At 44.3% G+C, this 25,273-nt stretch overlaps 2 protein-coding genes across 2 annotated transcripts; both read right to left on the bottom strand.

The window, feature by feature from the left end:
• Window positions 1-483: 483 nt before the first annotated feature.
• Window positions 484-16,516, bottom strand: LOC122131167 (ankyrin repeat and MYND domain-containing protein 1-like). The gene is made up of 14 exons (XM_042706083.1): window positions 16,395-16,516; window positions 13,775-13,946; window positions 13,108-13,248; window positions 12,207-12,326; window positions 11,635-11,700; window positions 10,669-10,800; window positions 10,218-10,331; window positions 9,567-9,732; window positions 8,572-8,632; window positions 8,307-8,339; window positions 7,992-8,146; window positions 5,279-5,350; window positions 3,427-3,528; window positions 484-649 (listed from the first exon to the last, which is right to left on the bottom strand). The coding sequence occupies exons 1-14, from the start codon at window positions 16,514-16,516 to the stop codon at window positions 516-518; spliced, it is 1,590 nt and encodes a 529-aa protein (XP_042562017.1). The 3' UTR covers window positions 484-515.
• A 3,860-nt stretch (window positions 16,517-20,376) lies between these two features.
• LOC122131168 (ankyrin repeat and MYND domain-containing protein 1-like) lies at window positions 20,377-21,272 on the bottom strand (the record flags this gene model as incomplete). Its single annotated transcript, XM_042706084.1, has 4 exons — window positions 20,377-20,382; window positions 20,415-20,442; window positions 20,774-21,055; window positions 21,139-21,272. Coding segments are annotated over 4 exons (450 nt in total), but the record flags the coding sequence as incomplete, so codon positions are not given.
• Between the last annotated feature and the right edge of the window lie 4,001 nt (window positions 21,273-25,273).

The raw sequence follows: 25,273 nt of genomic DNA, 5'->3' as shown, positions 1-25,273 counted from the left end.
GCGGCTAGGGGGCATTGGGAGCAGTGGGCTGCCTTGGGGCAGCAGCATGAATATCATTACCAGGAGATGTTGGCCTACCAGAGGGGTAAAACCCTAAACCTACCAGAGACAACTATTAGCAAGTTATTAGCAGAGCAAGTCAGTAGACCCTGTGTGACCATGTCTGTGCCAACTTCACTGTTTGCCGATGATAAGATCATGTGCTGCCTGAACGGACATCCAGTTATGTTCCAGAGCTTCAGTGGCCATGGCTGACTGACTCAGGCCTCCCTGCCTCACCACATCTGTTACCTCATCCCTGCCTTGGGAGATAGGAATGTCCACATCAAAGCTAGACTTCCCGTTAGCACATCCAGTTCCCATGCAAGAGGCTGCTGGTTCAGAGCTTCTCATGACACAGAATGCACACAAATACCTGGCTAACATACACTGTGTGAAAGGAACATTACTGTGTTATGTTTTACTCTTTATCTCAGGGTCATGTGATGATAAAAATAACTTTATTAAGGACATAATTAAATGTAGCTGTAGTTCTGTTTGGGGTCATACAGCTGTGTCTGTGGGGGATGTTTGGGCTGGTCCTTGGATCTTCGGCTCTTGGACTGGTCCCCTGAGGCATGTCGTTTCTCAGTCCACTTCTGAGTGAGGACTGTGGAGAAGAACACATGCCCACTTAGCATTCCCATAATCACAGCCCATTCATTACTACAACATCCCCATAATCACAGCCCTCATTACCACAGCATTCCCGTACCTACAGCATTCCCATTACCACAGCATTCCCATTACCACAACATTCCAAAACCCACAGCCCTCCCATACCTACAGCATTCCCATACCCACAGCACTCCCATTACAGCGGTTTTGTAAAATGTTCGCAGCCCTGTGGTTAATACCGGTGTGGCCTATACACGGGAATGCATTTTTCCCTCATTGGGCGCCTGGTAGTAATGTGCTACTACCACCAGAAGGTGGCTGTAATGCACCTAAAAGCTGTTTGCCAAATGCCAATAGAAGAAGAATGAACACTACTGCTAGAGACTGGACTTAACTACCACAAATGTGTGTGGAGCTGTGAGATTAGGTACTAGCCTATTAAACAGGACAAGCCAAATACTACTACAGCCGTCAAAAGGCTCTGAGTGGAACTGGAACTCCTTCAAAAAGAATGAGGTGCAGTGCAAACTCACAGGTAAAGTGTGAATGGGCCTCTCTCTCCCTCTCCCCCTCCCTCCATCTCTCTCTCTCTCTCTCTCTTTAACTTAGCTGTTTTCAGACATGCACTGAAGTCCTGAACTTTTCCAGACATTACCAAGAGGGACTGCTTGTGAAAATACTAATGTCCAAAATCAGTTGGCCCGGATGTTACACAAACTACCTTGCCAGCTGCCTAGTACAAAGTACAGGTAATGTCTGATTGAGCCCATGTGTGAATAGAGCAGGTCATTTTCTGGAGAATTCAAAGCAAGTATGTGGACATGTTGATGACACCCCAGGCCCCTTACGCTGCCTTCACTCACACATTGCAGAAAAAAATGTTACATACTGTATGTGCACAGTTTTTTATTTTAGCTTAAATACATAGCCAACCATCGAGCTACCTAATGAATAGCTGAATAGCTACACTTTCTAACAAATTGCAATGCAATGCAATGCCATGCAAGAACATTTTTACAACTGCTAACTTGCTACTGGTAGTCAGCTAAATTTGTTAATCATTGTAGCTAGCTTACAAACCATGAAGTGCAATTAAATGGGGCATCACAAGTTTCCATATTTCGAACATATTGTAGACCAGCTCACTGGCAGCTTTTTTTTTTTTTTACGTATCTTAACTCTTAATGAAAACAGAATAAAGTCTTTAGAAATGTAATAATGTCACAATATTTCATCATGGTTGTTGGACTTTTTCATTCTAATTAAAATTCATTTTGCAACTGGCAATTCAGCATACAAATTGGTCATGCAATATGATAATGCATTTTGGAATTGGCAATTCAATTTGCATTATTTTTATTCAAACGTAATGGTCAATACTTGTTTTTACAGTTCTTCTTAAGTTGCTTTGGTACGTTTCTCAGAACAGAATTCAAATTCTCAAAACTGTATGTTTAACCTCCACGTCATCTAGTCACTTGTGGACATTTAATGTAATCATCAATTTCTCATTGTTTTGCACATTTTGAAATCGATTGTGCTGTTTATCCTGTTTAGTCTACAGAACATCTAGGTATCTATTCTGTGTGTAAGTTATGATTTAACCCATCATTATGTGTCAACCATATGCTTAATCAGTTTCAGTGACATTGTGTTTTTGGTATGGTATACATTGGCATTTTTAAAGTGTTTGCAAAATACTGAGCATTCAAACCATGATTGTTTATATGTGTTTGATTAAAGGATTCATTCAAACTAATTCAGGATTAGTAGAAAAATGAGTGCAAAACCTCATAGGCCACCAAGCCAGAGAGGATGTGCAGGGCAGCGGTTACACGGTTCTTGCAGGTGGCCAGTTGTGTGGTGCTGTCTGTACAAACTATTTTGAGAAATGCACATACTGTTTCGGAAATGTTAGAGACAGAATAACTCTGACAGTCTTTTAAATGTACATGTTACCACACTATTTATATATCAAAATTTAAATGTAAATAAATGGGCAATTGCAAAATGCATTTGAATTTGAATAGAGGTCAAAAAACATTAAACAGTGTATCATTAAACCGTGTATCACCTAGGGAGAGGCACACCTGGGACCAATAGCAACATCCAGGGTCTGTAGCCCACGTCTGGATAACTAAGCAGCACAACAACCAAAGAACCTGAGCAGCCAACACAAAGCAGATCATGACATGACACCTCTAACCCTAACCCCACCTTTTTTTTGGTGGGAGTGCTCCTAATCTGGGCTGTGTCTGTCCATCTGCTAGACACTGCACCCTATACTCATCACAATCACCAGCAATAACATGAGCAAAGGTCTTACAGGTCAGGACAAGCCAGCAATTCTACAAGCTACAGATCCAGACCCTACACCCAGACTTAAGGTAACCCCCCCCCCCAGACCCTACACCCAGACTTAAGGTAACCCCCCCCAGACCCTACACCCAGACTTAAGGTAACCCCCACGCCCAGCCATCCAAACCTCCAATGGCAGCTCCCCTTTGAAAATGTAACATTCATGTGTGAGACAGAGAGAGAGAAAGAGATACATATAGAGAGTCAAGGCAGAAATAGGCTAATGGATGTGTGGATATGTACTGTGGTGTGTGAGACAGCAAATTAAGTGTGTGTGTCTGTGTGTGTCTGTGTGTGTGTGTGTAGTGTGTGTGTGTGTGTGTGTGTGTGTGTGTGTGTCTGTGTGTGTGTGTGTCTGTGTGTGTGTGTGTCTGTGTGTTCAGCATCCTCAGCATCCTCCTGTCTCCCTACCCTTGCGTCGTTCCTTTAGCTTCTCTGTGATCATTTTTTGCTTCATGTGTGCCTTCATCTTTGTGATTAGGGAGGGCTGCTCTGGACTCTTCACTGAAGCCCCTGCAAATGACATCAGCGTTACTGCAGTCTGCCCTGTGCTCTTACCCCCCTCTAACCACTTCTATAAACTAGACCAACAAACCACGTCCTTGGTCCTAAAAGCTATCACCTATGCTAGGCTGACACTTACACTAGGCTATAACTTACCACAAGCTTAGTCCTACAGGTTATAACGTACTTCAGGCTTACACCTGCAGGCAGGGCCGGAGTGGAGCCACTTTTCAGCCCGGGAATTTCAGGCCCAAGACCGGCCCACTTTTTCCATGGTAGTGGAAATTGGATAAATGAAGCAACAGTTCAGCTCTTACTATCCTGTAGTTTTCTCTTTATTAATACCATGGTTCAACAAATAATGTAAAGGTTAAATAATAATCCACTTAAGCTGAGAAGTTAACAAAAAGTATTCCACTATTCCACAAGGATAGGTTGATAAATTAACAAAAGCAGAAATAAATGAATAAAGCATTTGAAACGTATCCCACTCTTCAACAAAGAGGCATATTGAACTAATGTTTACAGTTCAACTCACAGTACAGTATACAGTTACATTGCGAATAGCACCAACAGCATCTACTGCATCAGTAACCGCCTAAGCAGTGCACTGGTTTCAGCCACTTTATCTATAACTGTGTCGTTGCTTATAGACATGAGGATTTCCTTCTCTGTGCACATTAACATGAAAGCCTCCAAGTTGTCCTGACTCAATGAGCTTCGTAGCCTATTCTTCACAAATTTTAAGGTTGAGAAGCTTCTCTCACATGCAACCTGTGTGCTGGACAAAGTCAACAGAAACTTATATGCTAACCCAATGACATGATAAGCATCTGTGGTTGTACTGTGAGAGTATTAAATGGACACAAATGGCACAGTTTTTGCAGGAGGAACAGGTCCTGCTTTCAAGCTCCATCTCTGGTAATATTTTGCTTGCGAATAGGTTGACAACGCTACAACGATATTAACCAACGCTACAACGTTAGCCTAATAGTTACGTTGCTAATCATTAGGCCTATGTCTCTCTTTACCAGTTGCCACTTGTGTTTGTCCTCTTGAAAATAAATCGGTAAGCTTGGCACATTTGGCAGCATCCTCCTCCAATGCCTTTCTTTTTTTCAACCTGGCTTTTTCAGCCCCTCTTCCTCCCATCCATCCTCTCTGACGCGTATCGTTGGGGTAGGACCGGCCCAGCTATCGGTAGTCTGAGAAAACTTTTTGGAAAAAGACGGGCTATGGACCCAACCAACTCTATTTGGGAGGGGAGAACTCCCTCACAATGGTACAACCCATGCAGAGGCTGGGGTGTCAGAATGTGGAACGTGTGTAGCCTACTTTAAGAGAAGATGGTCTAACTTGCCAAATGTCAAAAAATAAGATTTTCTCGACCGGCCCAGAAGTGAAGCGGCCCACCGTGAACTCTCCGATTCTCCCGATTACCCACCCCGGGCCTGCCTGCAGGCTAATCCAACAATGTATTACTTACTGAAGGCTTACTCTAATAGGCTACCATTTACATCAGGCTTACTCTAATAGGCTATTATATCGCCATCACATACTACAAGCATACTATTACAGGCCATCACTTACTACAAGCTTACTCTTACAGGCCATCAAGTTACTACAAGCTTACTCTTACTGGCCATTGCTTTACTACAAGCTTACTCTTACAGGCCATCAACTTACTACAAGCTTACTATTACAGGCCATCACATACTATAAGCTTACTCTTACAGGCCATCACATACTTTAAGCTTACTCTTATTGTTGGCTGTGCTTTCCCTCTGTGTGGGTCTCTCCTCTATCACATTGGTGTCACTGTGGTCTTGATCTGAAGGAAGCAGACGAAACAGGCAAATGACAACAGCACCTCACACACTACATCTCACACACACACACACACACTACATACAGCACCTCACACACACACACTACATACTTGCCTTATGACCATAGCACCTTCTACAATACACAAACGCACGCTATATGTATCTGCCTCTTGATAAAAACACATCAAACACAGTACATACCATACAAATGACACACCACTCTAGCTGACCAACTGCAGACTGCAGTCTAGTGTATGTGTGTGTGTAGTGAGATGGGTTCTGTGCTAGTGTGGAGTATGCTGTGTGTGCGGTCATACAGGTGTGACACTGACCCAACAGGTACTTGTACCTCTGCTCACCACAGGGGGCACTCTGGGTCTCCAGGGTGATTGCCAGTGCCACACGCTGTGCCTCAAAGCTACATTTTGGGGCTGGTTTGCACAAACCATCCAAGAATGACTCTTCTAAGAATGAATTTCTGATTCTGATTCTGATAACAAATCAACTCAAGGTCAAGATGTTGTTTACAAGTGATGAGAATTAGAACGAGGAAGAAGAATATGTTCTTCATCATTCTAAACAAATGCAATGCACTTTCCTCCATGTTTTGTGCTGTAAGAGGCTTCATGCATACAGCCCCCAGCAACCACTACTGTGCCATGTGCCCAAGAACCAGTATTATGTACACTCCTTTAACCCTCCCTGTTATCTTTGGGGTCCCAGGCACATTTCAAATACACTACAAAAATATGGTTATTTCATATTTTTGACTTTTCCTAATTACACGAGAAGCCCAGCAAAAAAGACATATGATTAAATTATGCAAATTAAAAAAAATTTCTACACCCTATTTTGTTTCAGATGAACTAGGGATAGCCCTTTCACATAAGTGTGACAGTCCAGCAGCAAACCTATGCTTGCACACACACACACACACAGACACACAAACACACACATTGGGTTGGGTTTCTCCTCTTGCTCATATAAAAGGGGGTGGGTTTTAGGATGAGTTGGTGCAAGCATATACAAAGAAGGAAAACTTGGAAGACTAAAGTAGGTTTATCATTAAATTCACTTATCACATATTCACTTTGATTTTGACAGATATTTACTGCTAACGAAGCTTGTTGTCATGTGCCTTAGTGATGGTGACTGATGTTAGTGAGAATCAATAGCAGCTGTCTTAGATTGAGGATAATGTGGACGATCCTGATTTTACAAATATAGTGAGTAAGGGAACAAGAGGCATGTGATTTACCACAGCCTTAACATCTCAGAGACTCTACAGCTCAATATATGTGTGGTCGTGTCTTGGACCAGGGATTGAGGAAATCTGAGGTCAATCTAATCTAATACCTATAAAGTGATACATAGGAATATGTATGACTAGATGGCTGTTAGATATGAATATTTACCACCTATCTATTCATACACATTCCTATGTATCACCTATCTATTCATACATATTCATGTGTCACCTACCACTATTCATATCTATATGTACAGCTCCCTCTTGTGTCAGCCATCTGTAAGATCTGGAGTTTTCTCAGTCTGCCTTTGTGTTTCAGACGAAAAGTGGAAATATAGTGTACAAAGGTATGTTGGACACCCTGAGAAATCACCCTGACCATGGCATATTTCATACTACACGTGTTTGTGTATGGCTGGCCTGGGAGGAAGTTAGGCGACTAGCATTTCTACATGAGATAACGTGGTTCAGTGCTCATCACAGCAATAGCAATAGGAAAGCTACCTGACAAGAAACAGTTGCTAGTTAGCCTGACAAAGGATGAATGTTTGATTAGTGGTGGATGACTGCTCATTATGGATGCTAACCCAAGCCCTAGATTATGCTCACCATAGGCATCATAGACGCTAACCCTAGATTATGCTCACCATAGGCATCATGGACGCTAACCCTAGATTATGCTCACCATAGGCATCATGGACGCTAACCCTAGATCATGTCCCCACCACTGCTCACCACAGGCATCATGGATGCTAACCCTTACCCTAATACCTACTGTTAATTGTTTACTTAAATTGATCTCATTATCTGTTTATCAAAGTGATGTTAACTAACCAAATGTTCTCTGTCTTATAGCGGGACCGTTGCCCACTAATGCCGATGGCTGTCAAAACATTGTTCATCACCATATCCATACATATATATATATATACTGGGCAAAGGGGACATTTTAATATATCACATCTTAGTGGATGTAGTTTTGAATCTGTCTGCAAGTAGGTTAAACTAATGTAGATTAAAGTAATGTAGGTTAAAGTTATGTAGATTAAGGTAATTTAGGTTAAAGGAATGTAGATTAAGTTAATGTAGGTAAAGCAATGTAGATTAGTTAATGTTGGTTAAAGTAATGTAGATTAAGGTAATGTAGGTTAAAGTAATGTAGGTTAAAGTGATGTAGATTAAAGTAATGTAGATTAAGGTAATTTAGATTAAAGTTTGTGTGACATGTTTCCACACAGACACACTGGTGCTGGAGAGAGACGCGCCTTTAATAGATCCTGTTCATCAGTGGATGGGGTTGGGTGTGTGAGACCGCAACCTTTGCTGAGATCATGTCAGTCTGTGTGTGTGCGTGTGTGTGTGTGTGTGTGTGTGTTAGCTTCATTTCCGCAGACCTTGCACGCGCACACACTCCTCTTTGTGTCTGTCATTCCAGGCCTTCATCTTGCAGGTCTTACTGCAGTAGAGCACCTCATGGCAGCGACTGCAGGCCACCAGCACCACACCCACGGAGCGGCCGCACTGGTAGCAGTACTTAAACGCCTGCTTCCTGCGAAGGACACACACTTTCATACATATATATAATCTATACTTATATCTATATCTATCTGTATATACACACACACAAACATCACAAGCACATATGCACCCACATTTACATTATTATACAAACACACACTCTCTCATACACACACACACACAGATAGTACCTGATTGACCTCTTCCCTTCTTTACCATCTTCACTGAAAAAGAAGTATTGAACAATCTTACCATTTTGTGTGTGTGTGTGTGTGTGTGTGTGTAAACTGTGTATGTGTGTGTGTATATATACTGTATATGTGTGTTTGTATATTTATGTGTGTGTATACTATATGTGTATGTGTGTGTATGTGTATGTGTGTGCGTGTATGTATGTGTGTGTGCGTGTATGTATGTGTGTGTGTGAGTGTATGCGTGTGTGTGTGTGTGTGGTACCTGATAGACACTGTGCTGGCATTCTCCTCCGCTGCTCTAGCTCCAGTGTACATATTTGTCTCTGATGGACAGACATCACACACACACACACACACACACACACACACACACACACACACACACACACAAAGAGAAGAAACACTCATGCATGATGACATGATTTGTATACTTTGTGATCCAATACATCTATTAGTTTTAGCCTGATGAAATGTAATACAACCAGACACACACACTTTCTCTCACACAAAAACTCTCAGACACACACTCTATCTCTCTCTCTCTCACAAACACTCTGACGCACAAACATACTCTCTCTCACAGACACAATCTATCTCTCTCTCTCACACACAGACTCTCTTTCTCTCTTTTACACACACACACTCACACTCTCATACATACACTTTATCTCTCTCTCTCTCTCTCACAACACACACACACACACACACACACAACACACACACACACACACACACACACACACACACACACACACACACACTCTCTCTCTCTCACACACACACACACTCACTCTCATATACACACACTCTGACAGACAATCTCTCTGTCTCTCTCTCTCTCACACACACACACGCACACTCTCAGACACACATTTTTTCCCTCTCTCACACACCAACTCTCTGATACACACTTTATCACTCACACACACACACACCCTCTCTCTCTCACACACACACACACTCACTTTCTCTCTCACACACACACATGCACACACACACACATACTCTTTATCTCTCTCTCTCACACACACACACACACACACACAAACACACATTGTCTCTCTCTCTCTCATGCACACACACTGTATCACATACACACACAAATATTCTGTCTCCTTCTCACATACACACACATACTGTTTCTCTCTCACACACACTCTCTCTCACACACAAACACACACACTCTTTCTCTCTCTCTCTCTCTCTCACACACACACACACACACACACACACACACACACACACACAAACACTCACCACTACTGACGAGGCTCTGTTCTCCCTCCAGACCTGACTGTTGGTTCCTGCTCGCCGCCTTCCTCAGCAGTTCTCCCATGGCGCTTAGCAGCTGCCGTCGGGCGTTCAGGGTCTCACGCTCTCGGGGGTTGAGTGCATGGTACGGAGTATGGGCGATACGCCAATCCTAATCCACACACACACACACACACACACACACACACACTCAGACACGAACGCACACACACGGGCACACACAGACACGCACACACACACACACACACAAAGACGCACACACATACACACGCACACATACGCACACATACACACACGCACACTCACTCATCACCAGTCTGAACACCTAGATAGACCTTACTTACACACTCCAACACTTCCCCTGGATGTGTGAGAGGTACAGGTATGGCCCTGTGGGTGGTTCTCCAGCTGTGTGTGTGTGTGTGTGTGAGACTGTGTGTGTGTGTTGTACCTGGCAGAAGGAGTAGTAGGCATAATCCACAGTTTTGTGTGTGTGTGTGTGTCTGTTGTACCTGGCAGAAGGAGTAGTAGGTATAATCCACAGTGTGTATGTGTGTGTGTGTGTGTGTGTGTGTGTGTGTGTGTGTGTGTGTGTGCATGCCTGCCTGTGCATGTGTGTGTGTGTGTGTGCTGTACCTGGGTGAAGGAGTGGTAGGCATAATCCACAGCTGTGCCCATCACACACTTACGCCCCTCCCCAACCAGAATGGGCATCAGGATGTTGGCACCTGCTTTCATCAGCTTTTCCAACTGGGTAAAATGAACACACACACACACACACACACACACACACACACACACACACACACACACAAACAATCAGTCTCTTGAATAATCTAACTGCTGTTAGCAATGGATGGTAAAGCTAGGGCCCATCTGGGGTTAGGGTAAAGCTAGTGTATAGTGTATGCTATATACTAGTCAATCCAAATAAAATTATTCCAATGTGGTATGTGGTGTGTGTATGATGTTGGCATTGGCCCGTGTGTGCGGGTGTATGTGTGTGTGTGTGCAGGTGTATGTGTGTGTGTGTGTATGTGTGCGTGTGTGTGCGTGTGTGTGCGTGTATGTATGTGTGCCTGTGTACCAGTAAGATTCTGTTGCGGGGCTGAGTCCCACTGTTGTAGGCGATGTTGGCATTGGCACAGAGAGCACTGCCCACTCGGCAGGACAGAGGGAGGTTGGGGTCCGCACCCCACGCCAGCAGCACATCCACAGCCTGACAACAGATTATTATTATCAGTGGGAATAGTATCGTCATGTTGAGAGATTATTATTATTAGTAGGAATAGTGACAGAACTTGTTCATGACTTAAGAATGTATTAATCAAGTGCCTTGTATTAATAATTACCTTGTATGAATCATGTGCTTATGTAAGCAGGAACATGGCTTTTCTGTGTTTCTGTGTAATTTAGATTATTAGGTGCTGACACCACTTAGTTTGCATATGTTTGCATATGTTTGCATATATCCTAAATTTCCCTCGGGATTAATAAAGTATCCATCTATCTATCTATCTATCTATCTATCTATCTATCTATCTATTTATGTTTGGGTGAGCTCAGAGGTGATCGAACTGTGCTTGTTCGACCCTGTGTAAAACTGACATCCTTGCATTTCAGAAAGCGCAGTTGGGATGACACAAAAGGTCTTTTAGTCGAGCGTGGCTATTCTTAATGACATTAGAAACATTAATGGCGTCAGAATTAGATCTTAAGTATATAATCCCTGTGCGATGTTAGTGAAATTGTCACTTTCATCCTTGTGCTGCCAGTGAGCCTGATTGCAATTGTTACTGAATAAATATATTGATCTACAACTCCTGAGATAACATGAGTGAATTTTCACCTTACAAATAGTATTGTCATGTTGAGAGATTATTATTATTGCTAATATTAATGTCACGTACCAGGTCGACTGTTAGAGGTTCGCTCAGGTCACGTACCAAGTCGACTGTTAAGGTGAGCTAAGGTCATATACCAGGCCGATTGTTAGAGGTGAGCTAAGGATACGTACCAGGTCAACTGTTATAGGTGAGCTAAGGTCACGTACCAGGTGGTTGCCACTGGCGATGGCCAGAGAGGGGGGAGTGTCCGCTCCACAGTAGATTGGTGCTGGCTTTATGAGACAGCAGCACACACACCACATCTCTGGCATTCTAAAACACACACACACATCTCTAGCATTCTAAAACACAAATACACACACATCCCTGCCATTCTAAAACACACAAATCTCTGCCATTCTAAAACACACACACACACACACACACACACACCACATCTGTGCCATTCTAAAACACACACATTTGAGCTCAAAGAACTGCAATATATGCTATGGAGAAACAAGTAAGAGGACGAAGAAGAGGAATAATGAAATCGTACACATAACAGTCAATTAGTCTAGAGTGGAATAATGAAGTTGAGTTGATATGATGTGAGGATATGATTTGTACCACTGAAATAAACTCATATGAAAACTGAAACGACCCTGATGTGCCATACTGCTGGACTAAAACATTAAGAGTCTAAACGGGGATGTCCTCACAGTGGGAAGGTGTGAGTGTGTTCGGTGTGTGAAAGAGAGAAAGAGAGAGGGAGTGCATGTGTGCTGTGTGTTCTGACCTTGTAGTCATGGTCTCTCTGACAGACAACAAGGAGCGGCGTCCTGCCCATGTCCAAACTGGCACTGCCAGGTCCCTTTGCAGATTTGTTCCCAAATCCTGCCTGGGGATCGGGCGTGTTCTAGGGGGCAGGTGTGGGCAATTACAACATAACATGCTCTAAAAGGGTCACGAGGGTGCAATTACAACATAACATGCTCTAGATGGGCTACGAGGAGGCAATTACAACATAACATGCTCTAGAAGGGCCAGGGGGGGAATTACAACAGAACAAGACAGGCACAGGCAGCCTCAAAGACTGGCACACCCAAAGACTGGCACACTCAAAGACTGGCACACTCAAAGACTAGCACACCCAAACACTAGCACACCCAAAGACTAGCACACCCAAAGACTGGCACACTCAAAGACTAGCACACCCAAAGACTGGCACACTCAAAGACTGGCACACTCAAAGACTAGCACACCCAAAGACTGGCACACTCAAAGACTGGCACACTCAAAGACTAGCACACCCAAACACTGGCACACTCAAAGACTAGCACACCCAAAGACTGGCACACTCAAAGACTAGCACACTCAAAGACTAGCACACTCAAAGACTAGCACACCCAAAGACTGGCACACTCAAAGACTAGCACACCGAAAGACTGACACACTCAAAGACTGGCACACTCAAAGACAAATTAGGGCTGGGGGATATGGACCAAAAATAAGATCCCACGTGCCCAGAGAAAGTGCTTCTGCTTCTTCTCGTCCAGAGTTGATCTGGATCAGCTAAGGGCAGGTGCTCTTCTCTCTCCTTTCCCAAATGTAAGTCAGATTACCCCCTGCTTGACGTGATGCAGGGAGACTAGACTAGACAGTAATATTCAGGGAGGGCCCTGTGTGTGACCTCTGACCTTGTCTAGCTCGAGGAGCACGTGAGCGTCCTGCGCCTGGACATCAGGGTCGGCCACAGCGTGCAGCAGCAGCTCAGTGATGCGAGGGCCTTCGTCTCCCGGGAGACCAGCTGCCACATGCAGCGGATACAGACCATTCAGCTGCAACAGAGAAGAGGAGGAGAAGAGAGGAGGGGGAGGAGAAGAGAGGAGAGAGGGTGGAGAAGAGAGGACAGGGGGAGAAGAGAAGAGGGGGAAGGAGAGACAACAGAGAACAAAAGAGAGCAGAAGGGCAAGTGGGTGAGGATGAGAATAGAATAGAAAAAAAGAATAGAACAGAAAGCCTTGGGTTGGGTCATCAAGGATCCTGATGCCCTGAGTAGTAGGCTGCTGTTTTTATCCATACAGGAAACCTATTTTAGCCTAGGCTCAAAAAAATATGGAAAATTTGTGAAATACCCATATTTACAGTCATGTGTCTGTGTGAAATACAATATTTAAAGTCAAGTGTGTGTGTGTGAAATACAAAATATTTACAGTAATGTGTGTGTGTGTGTGTGTGAAATACAAAATATTTACAATACAATAGTATGTGCAGGTCTGTTTGTTTCTGTGTCTATGTGTGTTTATGTGCAGATGTGTCTGTGTGGACTCCAGCAGCAGCTGTACAGCCTGTGTGTGTGTGTACCTCGGAGGACAGGCAGATATCTGTGCGGGCTCCAGACTCCAGCAGCAGCTGTACAGCCTGTGTGTCTGCAGCCTTGATGGCGAGGAAGAGGACGGGCATGGGCACCATCGAGGCGTTGGGATCCGCCCCTCGCGCCAGCAGCAGCCTGATGGTGGACCAGCGCTGCCTGTGCCTATCGACAGCCACCACAAAGAGCAACACCACATTCAAAAGGCAGCAACGCGAGTCCAACAAGGTTATGTCAACCAAAGCAAAACCCCTGTTATAACACAGAACAAACAGAGACTAAACAGCCCCAGCAGCAGAGAGAACAGCCCCAGCAGCAGAGAGAACAGCCCAGCAGCAGAGACTAAACAGCACCAGCAGCAGAGAGAACAGCCCCAGCAGCAGAGACTAAACAGCACCAGCAGCAGAGACTAAACAGCCCAGCAGCAGAGAGAACAGCCCCAGCAGCAGAGACTGCGCGTTGGGGTCCTGTTTGTCTCGTCTGGGTTTACTTTCCCATACTGACCGGAGGACTAGACATTACCCTTACTCAGAAGAAGATCAAGAGGGAGAGTCTGCCCGGCATGGTGTATGGGAATTTCATATATGTTTAGTTTTGTTGAGTTACGTTTAGTTATGTTGGCTGACATGGTGCATGGGAGTTTTAGTTATAGAAGGATAGCAAGGGTTGCAGGATACAACAACAGTGGACGACTGGCTGGCGACAGCCGCAACACACCCCGCATGCTGTACCCGGGATCCGTAAAGGCCCTCCTACACAGTACAACATGTACTGTCTGTAGCCCACTGCTGCTAAACACATCAACATGGCTGAAAGAAGTATAAAGTATGTTGTGACAGGTGACAGTTTTTGATGCATTATTCAAGACTATGGGATGCACTAAAGAGGAATGGCCCTCATTCTCGAACATTTTCTGAAGTTTCTTCTGAAATGTTTCTTACGGGCTTCGGAAAAACAACGTAAGCAAAAGACATCCGCCAAATTCATGCACGCTTGAAAATGCGGTCTACGCAGCAGAAGTTTTCTGGGCTGTGCTCCCCCGGAAGAGTTTTCTTAAATTGAAAGCGCGTTCTCGTGCTCCTGAATTTGCATACATACACGCCCTGCCAGCTCCTTATAAGGGCACGCAACCGTAGTGACGTGTGCAGTCGGAATCGACCGAATCTACACGAAAGCAACTCGTAAACGAGTCATGTCAAAGCGGTTTCGTGTACATTACATTTAGTCATTTAGCAGACACTTTTGTCCAAAGCGACGTACAAGGGATAGAACAGTCAAGCTACGAGCAATAGAGACCTAGTGTAACAATAAATACTACTTTACATAAGAAATAGAAAAACGAAATAGGAAATAAAAACGAAGTGCAGGAATGTAACTGCTATAAGTGCAAGTTAAGCACTAGTCGAAGTGCCAGTTAGGAAGGGAGGTGCTCTCTGAAGAGTTGGGTCTTCAAAAGCTTCTTAAAGGTAGAGAGGGACGCGCCTGCTCTGGTAGTGCTAGGCAGTTCGTTCCACCAACGTGGAACTACTTGAAAATTCTGGATTGCCGTACTTGCACAGACGGCAGTGCCAAACGACGCTCACTAGACGAGCGCAGCATTCCGGTGTAGTCCTTTTATTTATTTTATGACATCACGGTGCCTCGTAGAATCATGACTATAGGCCTACATGTGAAACGTAATTGTTAATGATACTTTAATCCGAGGATCTGTAGAGTTGATGTGAACGCAATCACCAACGATTTCTCACAAATTCATTAACACGGAGAGTTTTCTTAAACGCGATTCCTCAAAAAACCACAAGATGGCCCACGGGGCCATCTTGTGGTTTTTTAAGGAATCGCATTTGAGAAAACTCTGGCCGAGTTACGACTGCTATTTCGAGTTCGGAAAGTCTTCTGAAGTTCAGAGCAAATCCCAGATGAGAAAACTTTCATGAATGCCGAATGTTGTCCTAAATCCAATTCCTCTTAAATTCCTCTTAAATTCCTCTTAAAATTTTTCTTAACTGCGTTCGAGAATGAGGCCCAATGTCTTTAGTCTAGATTTAAAGATGGAAAGGGTGTCCGCTTCTTGGATGGAGGCGGGAAGATTATTCCACAGGAATACATCCAGACAGAAGAGCATTGCAGTGGTCTAGTCACGACGAAATAAAAGCATGGATTCTTTTTTCTGCATCTTGGAGGGATAGGACTTTTCTGATTTTGGCAATATGGCGTAGCTGGAAAAAATTACGTGTTGAGATCTGTTATATGTCTGAGTTGAGTAAGAGGTCTTGGTTGATAATAACAGCAAGATTTTTGATGCTAGTTGGAAGGAGGATGTTAGTCATCCATGGTTTTACAGCTTTCAGGTAAGCTTCTATCTCAGTGCTTCTACTTCAGGTAAGCTTCTATCTCAGGTAGTTCCACAATTTGGTTAGGTTTCATGGAAAAGTTGGGCGTCATCAGCTTATCAATGGAAGTTAATGCAATGCTTCCTGATAACAGCCCCTAAGGGTAGCATTTACAAATAGAAGAGCAAGTGTCCCTTATTACAGCCCCTAAGGGTATCATGCACAAATAGAAGAGCAGGAGTCCAAGCCAGTGGCTGGCCCGACACCCTCTCAGACTCACTGGTTTTTGGCGAGGACAATCTTGTGGACTGACTCCTGAGTGCCCTCTGGTGGTAGGAGTCTGGACTGGCACAGAGCCTCAGCAGCCTGCTCCAGTGCTTCCTCTGCTACCCTTATCGGCATACTGGCCAATGACAGTACAGAGGCAAAGGCCATGTGATGCCCAGGACTCTTGGGGTCAGAGGTTGTATCCTTGCCTATAGTGCTCCCTTACAGTCTCCTCAGGCCCGACCTCTGATCCCTCTTAGCTGTTTCCTCCTCGGCTCAATCACAGTGGACTCTTCAGTCTGAAGTTCCTCCTCTCAGACCCTTCATTTGTAAGCCCCTCCCTCTCGGACCCTTTTTTGTAGGCCCCTCCCCTCTGACTTTTCATTTACAAGTCCCTCCTTAGACTCCTTGTCTGTAGGCTCCTCCCTCTGAGGCCCCTCAGTGAGAGATGACCCTTGTCTGTAGGCTCTCCATTGCTCAAGTCCCTCCTTCTCTGAATATTCATTCTCAGGGTCTCCATTCTTGTTTTTCTGAAGCTTCGCTCTCAAGTCCCGCTTTCATTACTGGTGAACTGGCGGGCTGAGCTGGGCAGGGTCAGCCTGCTCGTGGCCATGGCTGCTGTCTCCTCATTGGCTGAAGGGTCAGCCTGCACGTGGCCTAGGGCTGCGTCCTCATTGGCGACTGACTCTGATCAAGGGACTCAGTCTTCTGAGTTTGTCTGACCTGAGAATCAAATCATGCAGGTTTCAATTTGGACACTTACACACAATCAATCCTGCATGTGATTATCAGCAGCAAGACACCTAGCATAAATATGCACAAACACAGGGATTTCCATGTACGTATATTCACACACGCATGCACACATCACAAATTAAAATCACACACACAACACACACACACACACACACACACACACACACACACACACACACACACACACACACACACACATAGGCCAGATCAGCAATGCTTGGATGAAAAAGCAGGCGGCTGGTGCCTTATTGTGTAGACAAAAGTAAAGTGGATACATGCATATTGCAGACACAGCTGACAGATTTTCGCCATCCAGTTAATCCAGTTAAACGTAATATCATATTTGGTTGTTACTATCAAGTTCTGGCTACTGTAAGTTTTACATCTACCGTTAGTTGGTTAACTACCTAGCCATATTAACCTCAGACTTGCTAGCTAGCCAATGGATCAGTGACAGAAGCCAGCCGGCATTTGTCAAAGAAGTTGACTTTACTAGCTATGTTAATATTCAGGTAAAGGACACAAATTTAAGTAGTGTATTCTTATTTGTAACTTTAGAAATGTCATGGTTAAAATGTTTATACATGTCCTCATGAAATCTGATGGAAGGTTAAGTCATGATTATTCACAGGTGACCCCTTGCACTACAAGGGACGTGATGGTGGGATGAAAATCAGGATGTGAACCGTAAAGATTTGTCGGTAACGTTACATCACATCTCCAAGAGTGAGAAATGCCTATGGTTCAGTTACGATAAAACATGAGTTTAATAGGCTAGCAGAAGGGGGTTAGATGAACGCCTCTTCAAGAAACACAGACAGGGCACAGTATATTTTATCATTACAGAGAGATTTCTGATTTTCCTCATTTCAAAGAGCAATATGTGTTTGGCACTTAATCTGCCCCTTCACCTGCTTAGTGAGTAGTGTTACAGTAAGATTCCGACAGTTTGCCTAGAACGCCAAACAGCCAATCGGAATGTTATTAATGCGTCATCCAGAACTTTTTGCTAGGCCAGAACAAACTGTCCATGACAGATCCCTACAGAGATAGGCCTGTGTCTGTTTAAGTCGGTGACATAACATAACATAATAACATGTGCATAAACTGTAGCAGTGGCGGCTCCTGAAAAAATTCTCAGGGGGGGCAATTTTTTTTATAATGATTAAGGCGACCCATTCAGTAGGTACATTAAGTTAGCTGATTAACTCATACAGCACTACCTTTTTGTCCACTATTGGCATGCACACAACAGTAATATGTCCCTCTTGCTACATAGCTAGAGTAGCAAGTTACAGGTGGAAAGCTATGGAAGACTAAAAAGGAGTTTCTGTCGAAGAGCGAATCGAGTTCTTGCACTGGACAGGGCAGCCATCTTGACAGAATATGCCTCCGTCGAAGCTGCATGACGTTCGTATAGGCTTTTATGTCCACTACTTATGACAAGACCAGGAGGGGCGAGCCCTCCCGGAAGCCATAGAGAATGCATTGAGAGCTCTGTTTTGTGAAAAAAAATGGATTTAACATGGGAGTCAATGGGAGAGGTCTGGGGCGATTTTCATTTCGCCCCAAATCGCCCAGAAGGGGTGGGGCCATTTGAAGCACGACTTTAGGCTGACTGAACGACTGTTACCTGATTCGACAATGACATACAGAGGCAGATCAGACGGTCTAGTGGTAGAATCCGACAGAAAAAAAATATTACATTTAAATTTACATGTCATTTACGCGACTTACAAGAATATTGCGTTTATACATAAGGAGTTTTTTTTCTTTTTTCTTTCCCTAGGCAGTGCGTCGCCCCAATCGCCCTTATGGACGAGCCGCCCCTGAACTGTAGAAAACGACTGTAGAAAGAAAGTGGCTGACCTGTGGTTTGGGTGACTTGAGCTCTGCCACAGTGGTATGAAGAGAGCTTGCAGGATAGTAGAGCACGTGAGACAGACAGACAGAGAGACATGCTCTCACTGTTCAGCTTGTTCACATCCGCTCCACTGTCCAGAAGCATGTGGATCACCTCGATAAGGCAGTTCATCTGCAGCAAACACAGGAAGGCTCCACCATGAGCAACTGGAACATGCATCTGAGATCCTACACCTGCTAGACAACATCCTTTCACCATATTAGTCTATATCTGAGATCCTACACCTATCAGACAACATCCTTCCACCATATTAGTCTATGTATCTGAGATCCTACACCTACTAAACAACATCCTTCCACCATATCAGTCTATATATCTGAGATCCTACACCTATCAGACAATCCTTACACCATATTAGTCTATGTATCTGAGATCCTACACCTACTAAACAACATCCTTCCACCATATCAGTCTATATATCCGAGTAACCATGACCTGAAGTTGTTGACCATGACCTGTATTTGTCTGTCTTGTCACTCCATAATAACCCTAACCACTCCATATGCCTTAAACCTGAGTTGACTACTTAAAAGTGTTTCCACCTGTTTTTTTACCCTGGGTGATCCATGGATGAACAGACTGCTGATTCATATCCACATTAACCCTAACACTGGGGTAGTTCATGTTCACATTAACCCTAACACTGGGTAATTAATGTTCACATTAACCCTAACACTGGGGTAATTAATGTTCACATTAACCCTAACACTGGGGTAATTCATGTTCACATTAACCCTAACACTGGGTAATTAATGTTCACATTAACCCTAACACTGGGGTAATTAATGTTCACATTAACCCTAACACTGGGGTAATTCATGTTCACATTAACCCTAACACTGGGGTAATTCATGTTCACATTAACCCTAACCTGGGGTAGTTCATGTTCACAATAACCCTAACACTGGGGTAGTTATGAGAGAGCTAAGTTCAGTTATGTGTCTGAATTATGTCATTTCCTGTGTCTTCACCAATAAAGAGCCAAGTGTTCCTGTGACAACTGTAAGTGCTATATGTTCCGAAACCATGAGAGCTATGAAGACTAGCTGCAGTGGTGAGGCTGTAGCATCACTATGAAGACTAGATGCAGTGGTGAGGCTGTAGCATCAGCATTGAGTTACCGTGGCAGCAATAAGTGGAGTGTGCCCCTGTGCGTCCCCCACGTCAGGGTGGATCCTCCCATCTCTGAGGATTCTGTACACAGCCTGAGGATCCCCTGCCCTGCCTGCAGAATGAGCCGCTCCGAGCCCAGCTCCAGGGGGCCCTTTGGGCCAAACGCACCCTGCTCATGGAAAAGACAGCGCCCACGTCCCAGTCAACACTCTCCGCTTCAAACCTGCGGGACACACACACGTCCCAGTCAACACTCTCCGCTTCAAACCTGCAGGACACAGACTCACACACACACACAAACATACACACACAGCCACGTCCTAGTCAACACATTCTGCTTCAGAAGTGCAGAACTCACACACACACACACACACAGACACACACACACACACACACACACAGCCACGTCCTAGTCAACACATTCCTGTGTGTGTATACCTGAGCTGTGTGTGTTGATGTGTTCTTGTGTGTGTGTGTGTGTGTGTGTGTGTGTGTGTGTGTGTGTGTGTGTGTGTGCGTGTGTGTGTGTGTGTGTGTGTGTGTGTGTGTATACCTGACCTGTGTCTGTTGATGTGTTCCTGTGTGTGTGTATAACTGACCTGTGTCTGTTGATGTGGTTCTGCATGCGTTCCTGCAGTGGCAGAGAGCTGGTGATTCTGTGCGTGTATGGGTGCATGTCTGTGTGTTCAGGAGCCTCTGGGCTGCTGCAGTTGAAGAAGAGCTCGTCTAGCTGCCTCCTGAGGCGGGGGGGCAGGGGCAGGTGGTCGGGGTCGATGCTGTAGCGGAGCGTGGCAGGGGGCAAGATGAAGCGCTCATCCTTCAGCATCTCCTCGGTGGAGAACACGAGGGGGTCCTTGCTGACGGGAGGTGGTTTGGGGGCTCTGGATGCAGGTTTTGGGGTTCCCGCTGGAGGCTGCCGCCCCCCTGCGCCCTACTCTGTTGGGGCTGGAAGTCTGGGAGGGACCTGAGGCTGAAGGCGTCCTCCAGCCGGGTGCAGAGGCTGAGCAGCCGGCAGCGATGCCACAGCCCCATGTCCTGCCGGCCATCTGCATAGGTCAGCACACCTGGACCCAAACGCTCGTCTGCGTGATAAAGACCCTGAACACAGCCCCACATAGGCACTGTGAGGTGCAGCATGAGCACAGAACACATACCCTACCACTTCCATTGATACATCATTACATTGATACAAACCAACAGCTGGTGCCGCTACATTTTCAAGCATTTACTGAAAAGCTTTCTTGTGAGTATAACGTAAGGAAGAATGTGATCATTGATTTCTCATGATGGTGTTCATAGGCCACGGGTCAATGACGTATAAGAATTTTCAACGGGCCAATTTTAAAATGAAAAAAAAATAAGAATATCTATTGCAATTGTTCAAACATTAAGAATGTTGTGTACATGTAAATTCAAGTTAAAATTTTAAATTAAGTGATTTTAGCGTTTTTTCATCTAGAGAAATTGGCCATGGCCTTAAAAAATGTCATGTGGTGCGACCAGGATTTATCTTAAAATTAATGAATTTCCTTAACATGCTGTGTGTTATCGGCAAACGTTCGCGTTGTCATGTTAATCCATTATTAAACTGAGCATATTGATTGTTAATCCATTATTAAATTTAGCATTTTGATTGTTTAACAGAATGGCCGATGTTTGACACTGACCGTGGTTACATGCATTCGAATAACTGGCTTAGTCGGACTGAAATCGAATTATCCGTTTCATGTAAACACCTTTGTTTGACTATGTGGGGTCTGACTACGATCCGATTAACACCCCTGGATAACTCGATCCGATCCAGTTGATAACTCGACTATCGCGGCATGTAACGGTCAATTGGATTAGGAACTGGACTTTGCGTCTTTGCGCATGCTTGAGATCCTGCCGCCCTCCTCCCTCCCTCCCTGCCAGGTTGTGACCCGGAAGACAAAAGAGAGATAAGTTGTCTCAACTGTTCATACTAATGACACGTTTTTTTATGAATATTCTGCAGACTGTCTCACAAGCTTATTCTTGTTGATTATGAACAAACATAACAGAAGAGGTCCGAAGATATGAGCACCTTTACAACCCCTCCTTAAACACGTATAAGGACGTTCCACATTTTATTTGCTTAAAACACACAGCAGTACTGTCAAATCAGCTGTCACTCGGCTATTACCAAGGTTCCATGGCAATGTTCCGAAAGCCCATTATTCCGACAGCCCGCTGTTCCGAAATTGTGAGCACAGCAACGTGAACCACTATAGCCACATGCACATCCAATGAATCACACAATCATAAACATATAAATGCCTTTATTTCACAAGCATTAACTTTAATTCAGAATATATTATACACACATGGCATTTGCATCGCGATGATATACAAAAATATTTGTATGATTGCCAACGCATGCATGCTTTGCCAGTGCTTGACAAGATCTGCGACAATCTGCCGGTGATTTCCTTCGCATGAGTGGTAGCCTACCCCATATTCAAAACCAGAGTAGGCTAAGTTAACAAATATTGCCTAGGAAAAGTTATATGCGTGATAGCCCGGTGAGCGTCTCCGCTCTGCTGTGCAAACGAAATGCTGTGTGTGTTTTGTGCCACTTAAAATATTTCTAAATTTTGAATAAGTACTGTCAAATCAGAAAGCAAATCAGCTGTCACTCGGCTATTACCTGACCAATACCTGTCAAACTCGGTGATAGTATTGTAGGTACACTGGAATTCGTCCATTGTGGTTGACTTTAATCATTAACTTACGTATGTTTCATCCGGAACCTACGTCAGACTTTACCTGTCATAAAAATGTAACCTGATGCATTTCTTAACCACGCCCACCTGAGCGTGGACAATAGCCGCATCTCCCAGATATCCCTCTCTCTCTTTCGCCGGCCTTCCAGCCAGGCGCACACGTCTTGACCTCTCCTCACCTCCAGCAACGCGTGAGCACACCGTCAACCGGTGAAGAGCAACTCTCTTTGTTCTCACTTCTTACGGCCGACATACGCCTAAGATCTCTCAGTCACCGAACTGATAAGTGAGACGCAGTAAGTTTAGCGAAAGCAGCTAACAATAGACCTGCTAGCTAACTCTACCCAACGGGAACAAAAGGCAGACTGCAACGTTCTGAGCGATCAAATCCTCCGACCCTAAACTGCAGGGAAACAGACATCACAGCAAGGACAACTTTCTCCATTTACGGACGGCATCATCTCTGCTCTGCCTCATCCACGTCGGACCAGCACAACACTTTTCCCAAAGGACTGGTAACTCTGACATTAACTGGGCATTTAGCTATCCTAGCTATTCACAACCTGGCTAAGCATAAGACTGAACGTAACTGTTTTATATATATGTTCATTGTTAGCTGGTAGTTGGCTTCGCCACACCATCTAAGGGTTATCGTTAGGATTGCTTCTCAGACACATCGGGTCTTGCATGCATCACTAACCTTTTCCCTGTTCTAACATGGCATCTAAATCACGCACGATTACATATACATTGGCCTTCACATAGCCACACACGCGAAGAGAATACTCGAACTTCGCGCTGCATATAGGCTCGCCCTTGTTCACATCACATGTATGTTCGCGTACGTGCACACACATGCGCGCGGAACTACGGTGATTAAACAAAGGAACACACACACATTCTTTCTGGCGCGCTCCTAACAGCGCAACCCCGAGCTCACAAGCTCACACACACACCCTCTCTATTACACATACACCTATTCCTTCAATTCATTGGTTAGTTACATTTAGCCAGATTACATATTGTGTGTTATTTCTTATCATTGTGTAAATAAATACTTTGATTATATACGCTGGTTTATTTAATGTTGCACAAAAATGGACGTTGCCAACCTCTTCTATTCAGAATTCTAATGACCTTCAACCATACTATTAGTAAGGTAACTTTGGTTGAAGTTATTAATTTGATTATTAATCAGAGTTCCAAATTGATAGTATATATATTTTATGAGACTGATATATTTAACGAGACTGATTTGTGGATTATCATTATTTTGACCACGTGGAGGACACTACACTTTGTGTGGCCCCCAGGTGTTCAACTTAATTGATCTGCCTTTGTGTTGAATGGTTGATGCCTGTCCATCGGGTGAGATTACCAACATACTGTTGCTGTTGCAAGGACAGCACCAGTGTGTCTTGGTGGCCCTCGCAAAGACGGTATCACAATTTACACACAATTGCACCCACATTCACCGGCTCCTGCTCACAGGGTAAGTTACCTACATAGTCTGGTACTCCTATGTAGGCTGGTACCAATTTCACCTACAGTATTCAAACTAATTTGTCCTTCATTCTATCAAATATGATGAAATTTGGTATTGCACCCGTGAGGCAAGCGTGAGTTGAGTTTTGTTCGGTTATTGGCACTGCCCTCTAAAGACAGAGACGTGACAGGTGAAGCGCGATATTTTCCCATTGCAATACCTTCCTTTATAGACAACAACGATCATACACTCCCATTGCACTCAAACAACCACACTCAAACGAGGAGATTGTATCAATTAGCCTATTATGTATTGTATTAATTGCACAGAGTTCCAGTGGCGCATGCAGCCGTACGCACTGTGCGTACCTTCTGCTACGCGAGAAGAAAAAAAAAATATCATGAACGCATATTTATTACAATGGGGAAACTATAAAATCGGAGTACGGACAACTAATGCCCAGCGTTGACGATGCAGATACAGAGCTGGAACAGCTAAATGAGTTACAGCCAAAACGCAGTGAGCTTTATCAAGCCCTGGAAAGTTCGGCAAATTTCTACCCAAACATTCATTGCGTCCTGAAAGTCTTGTTGACAATGCCCGTTTCCACAGCGTCTGCTGAGCGGTCATTCAGTACAATGAGGCGTCTTAAGACATATCTACGAAGTACAATGACTGACAAAAGACTGACTGGACTTGCTCTCATGAATATTCACACGATTTGGAAATCGACAGCGAAGAAGTACTAAAACAATTTGATGCAACTGGCAGAAGGGCAATGCGTTTTGGCTGTAACCCATTATTTGCGCGGTTTCATGGCAATGTTCTGAAAGCCCATTATTCCAACAGCCGCTGTTCCGAAATTGTGA

Source organism: Clupea harengus, unplaced genomic scaffold, assembly GCF_900700415.2.
Source record: "Clupea harengus unplaced genomic scaffold, Ch_v2.0.2, whole genome shotgun sequence".
In the NCBI taxonomy this organism is placed as follows: Eukaryota; Metazoa; Chordata; class Actinopteri; order Clupeiformes; family Clupeidae; genus Clupea; species Clupea harengus.
The sequence above is the reverse complement of the archived record's forward strand: the minus strand, read 5'-3'. Positions and strand labels throughout refer to the sequence as shown.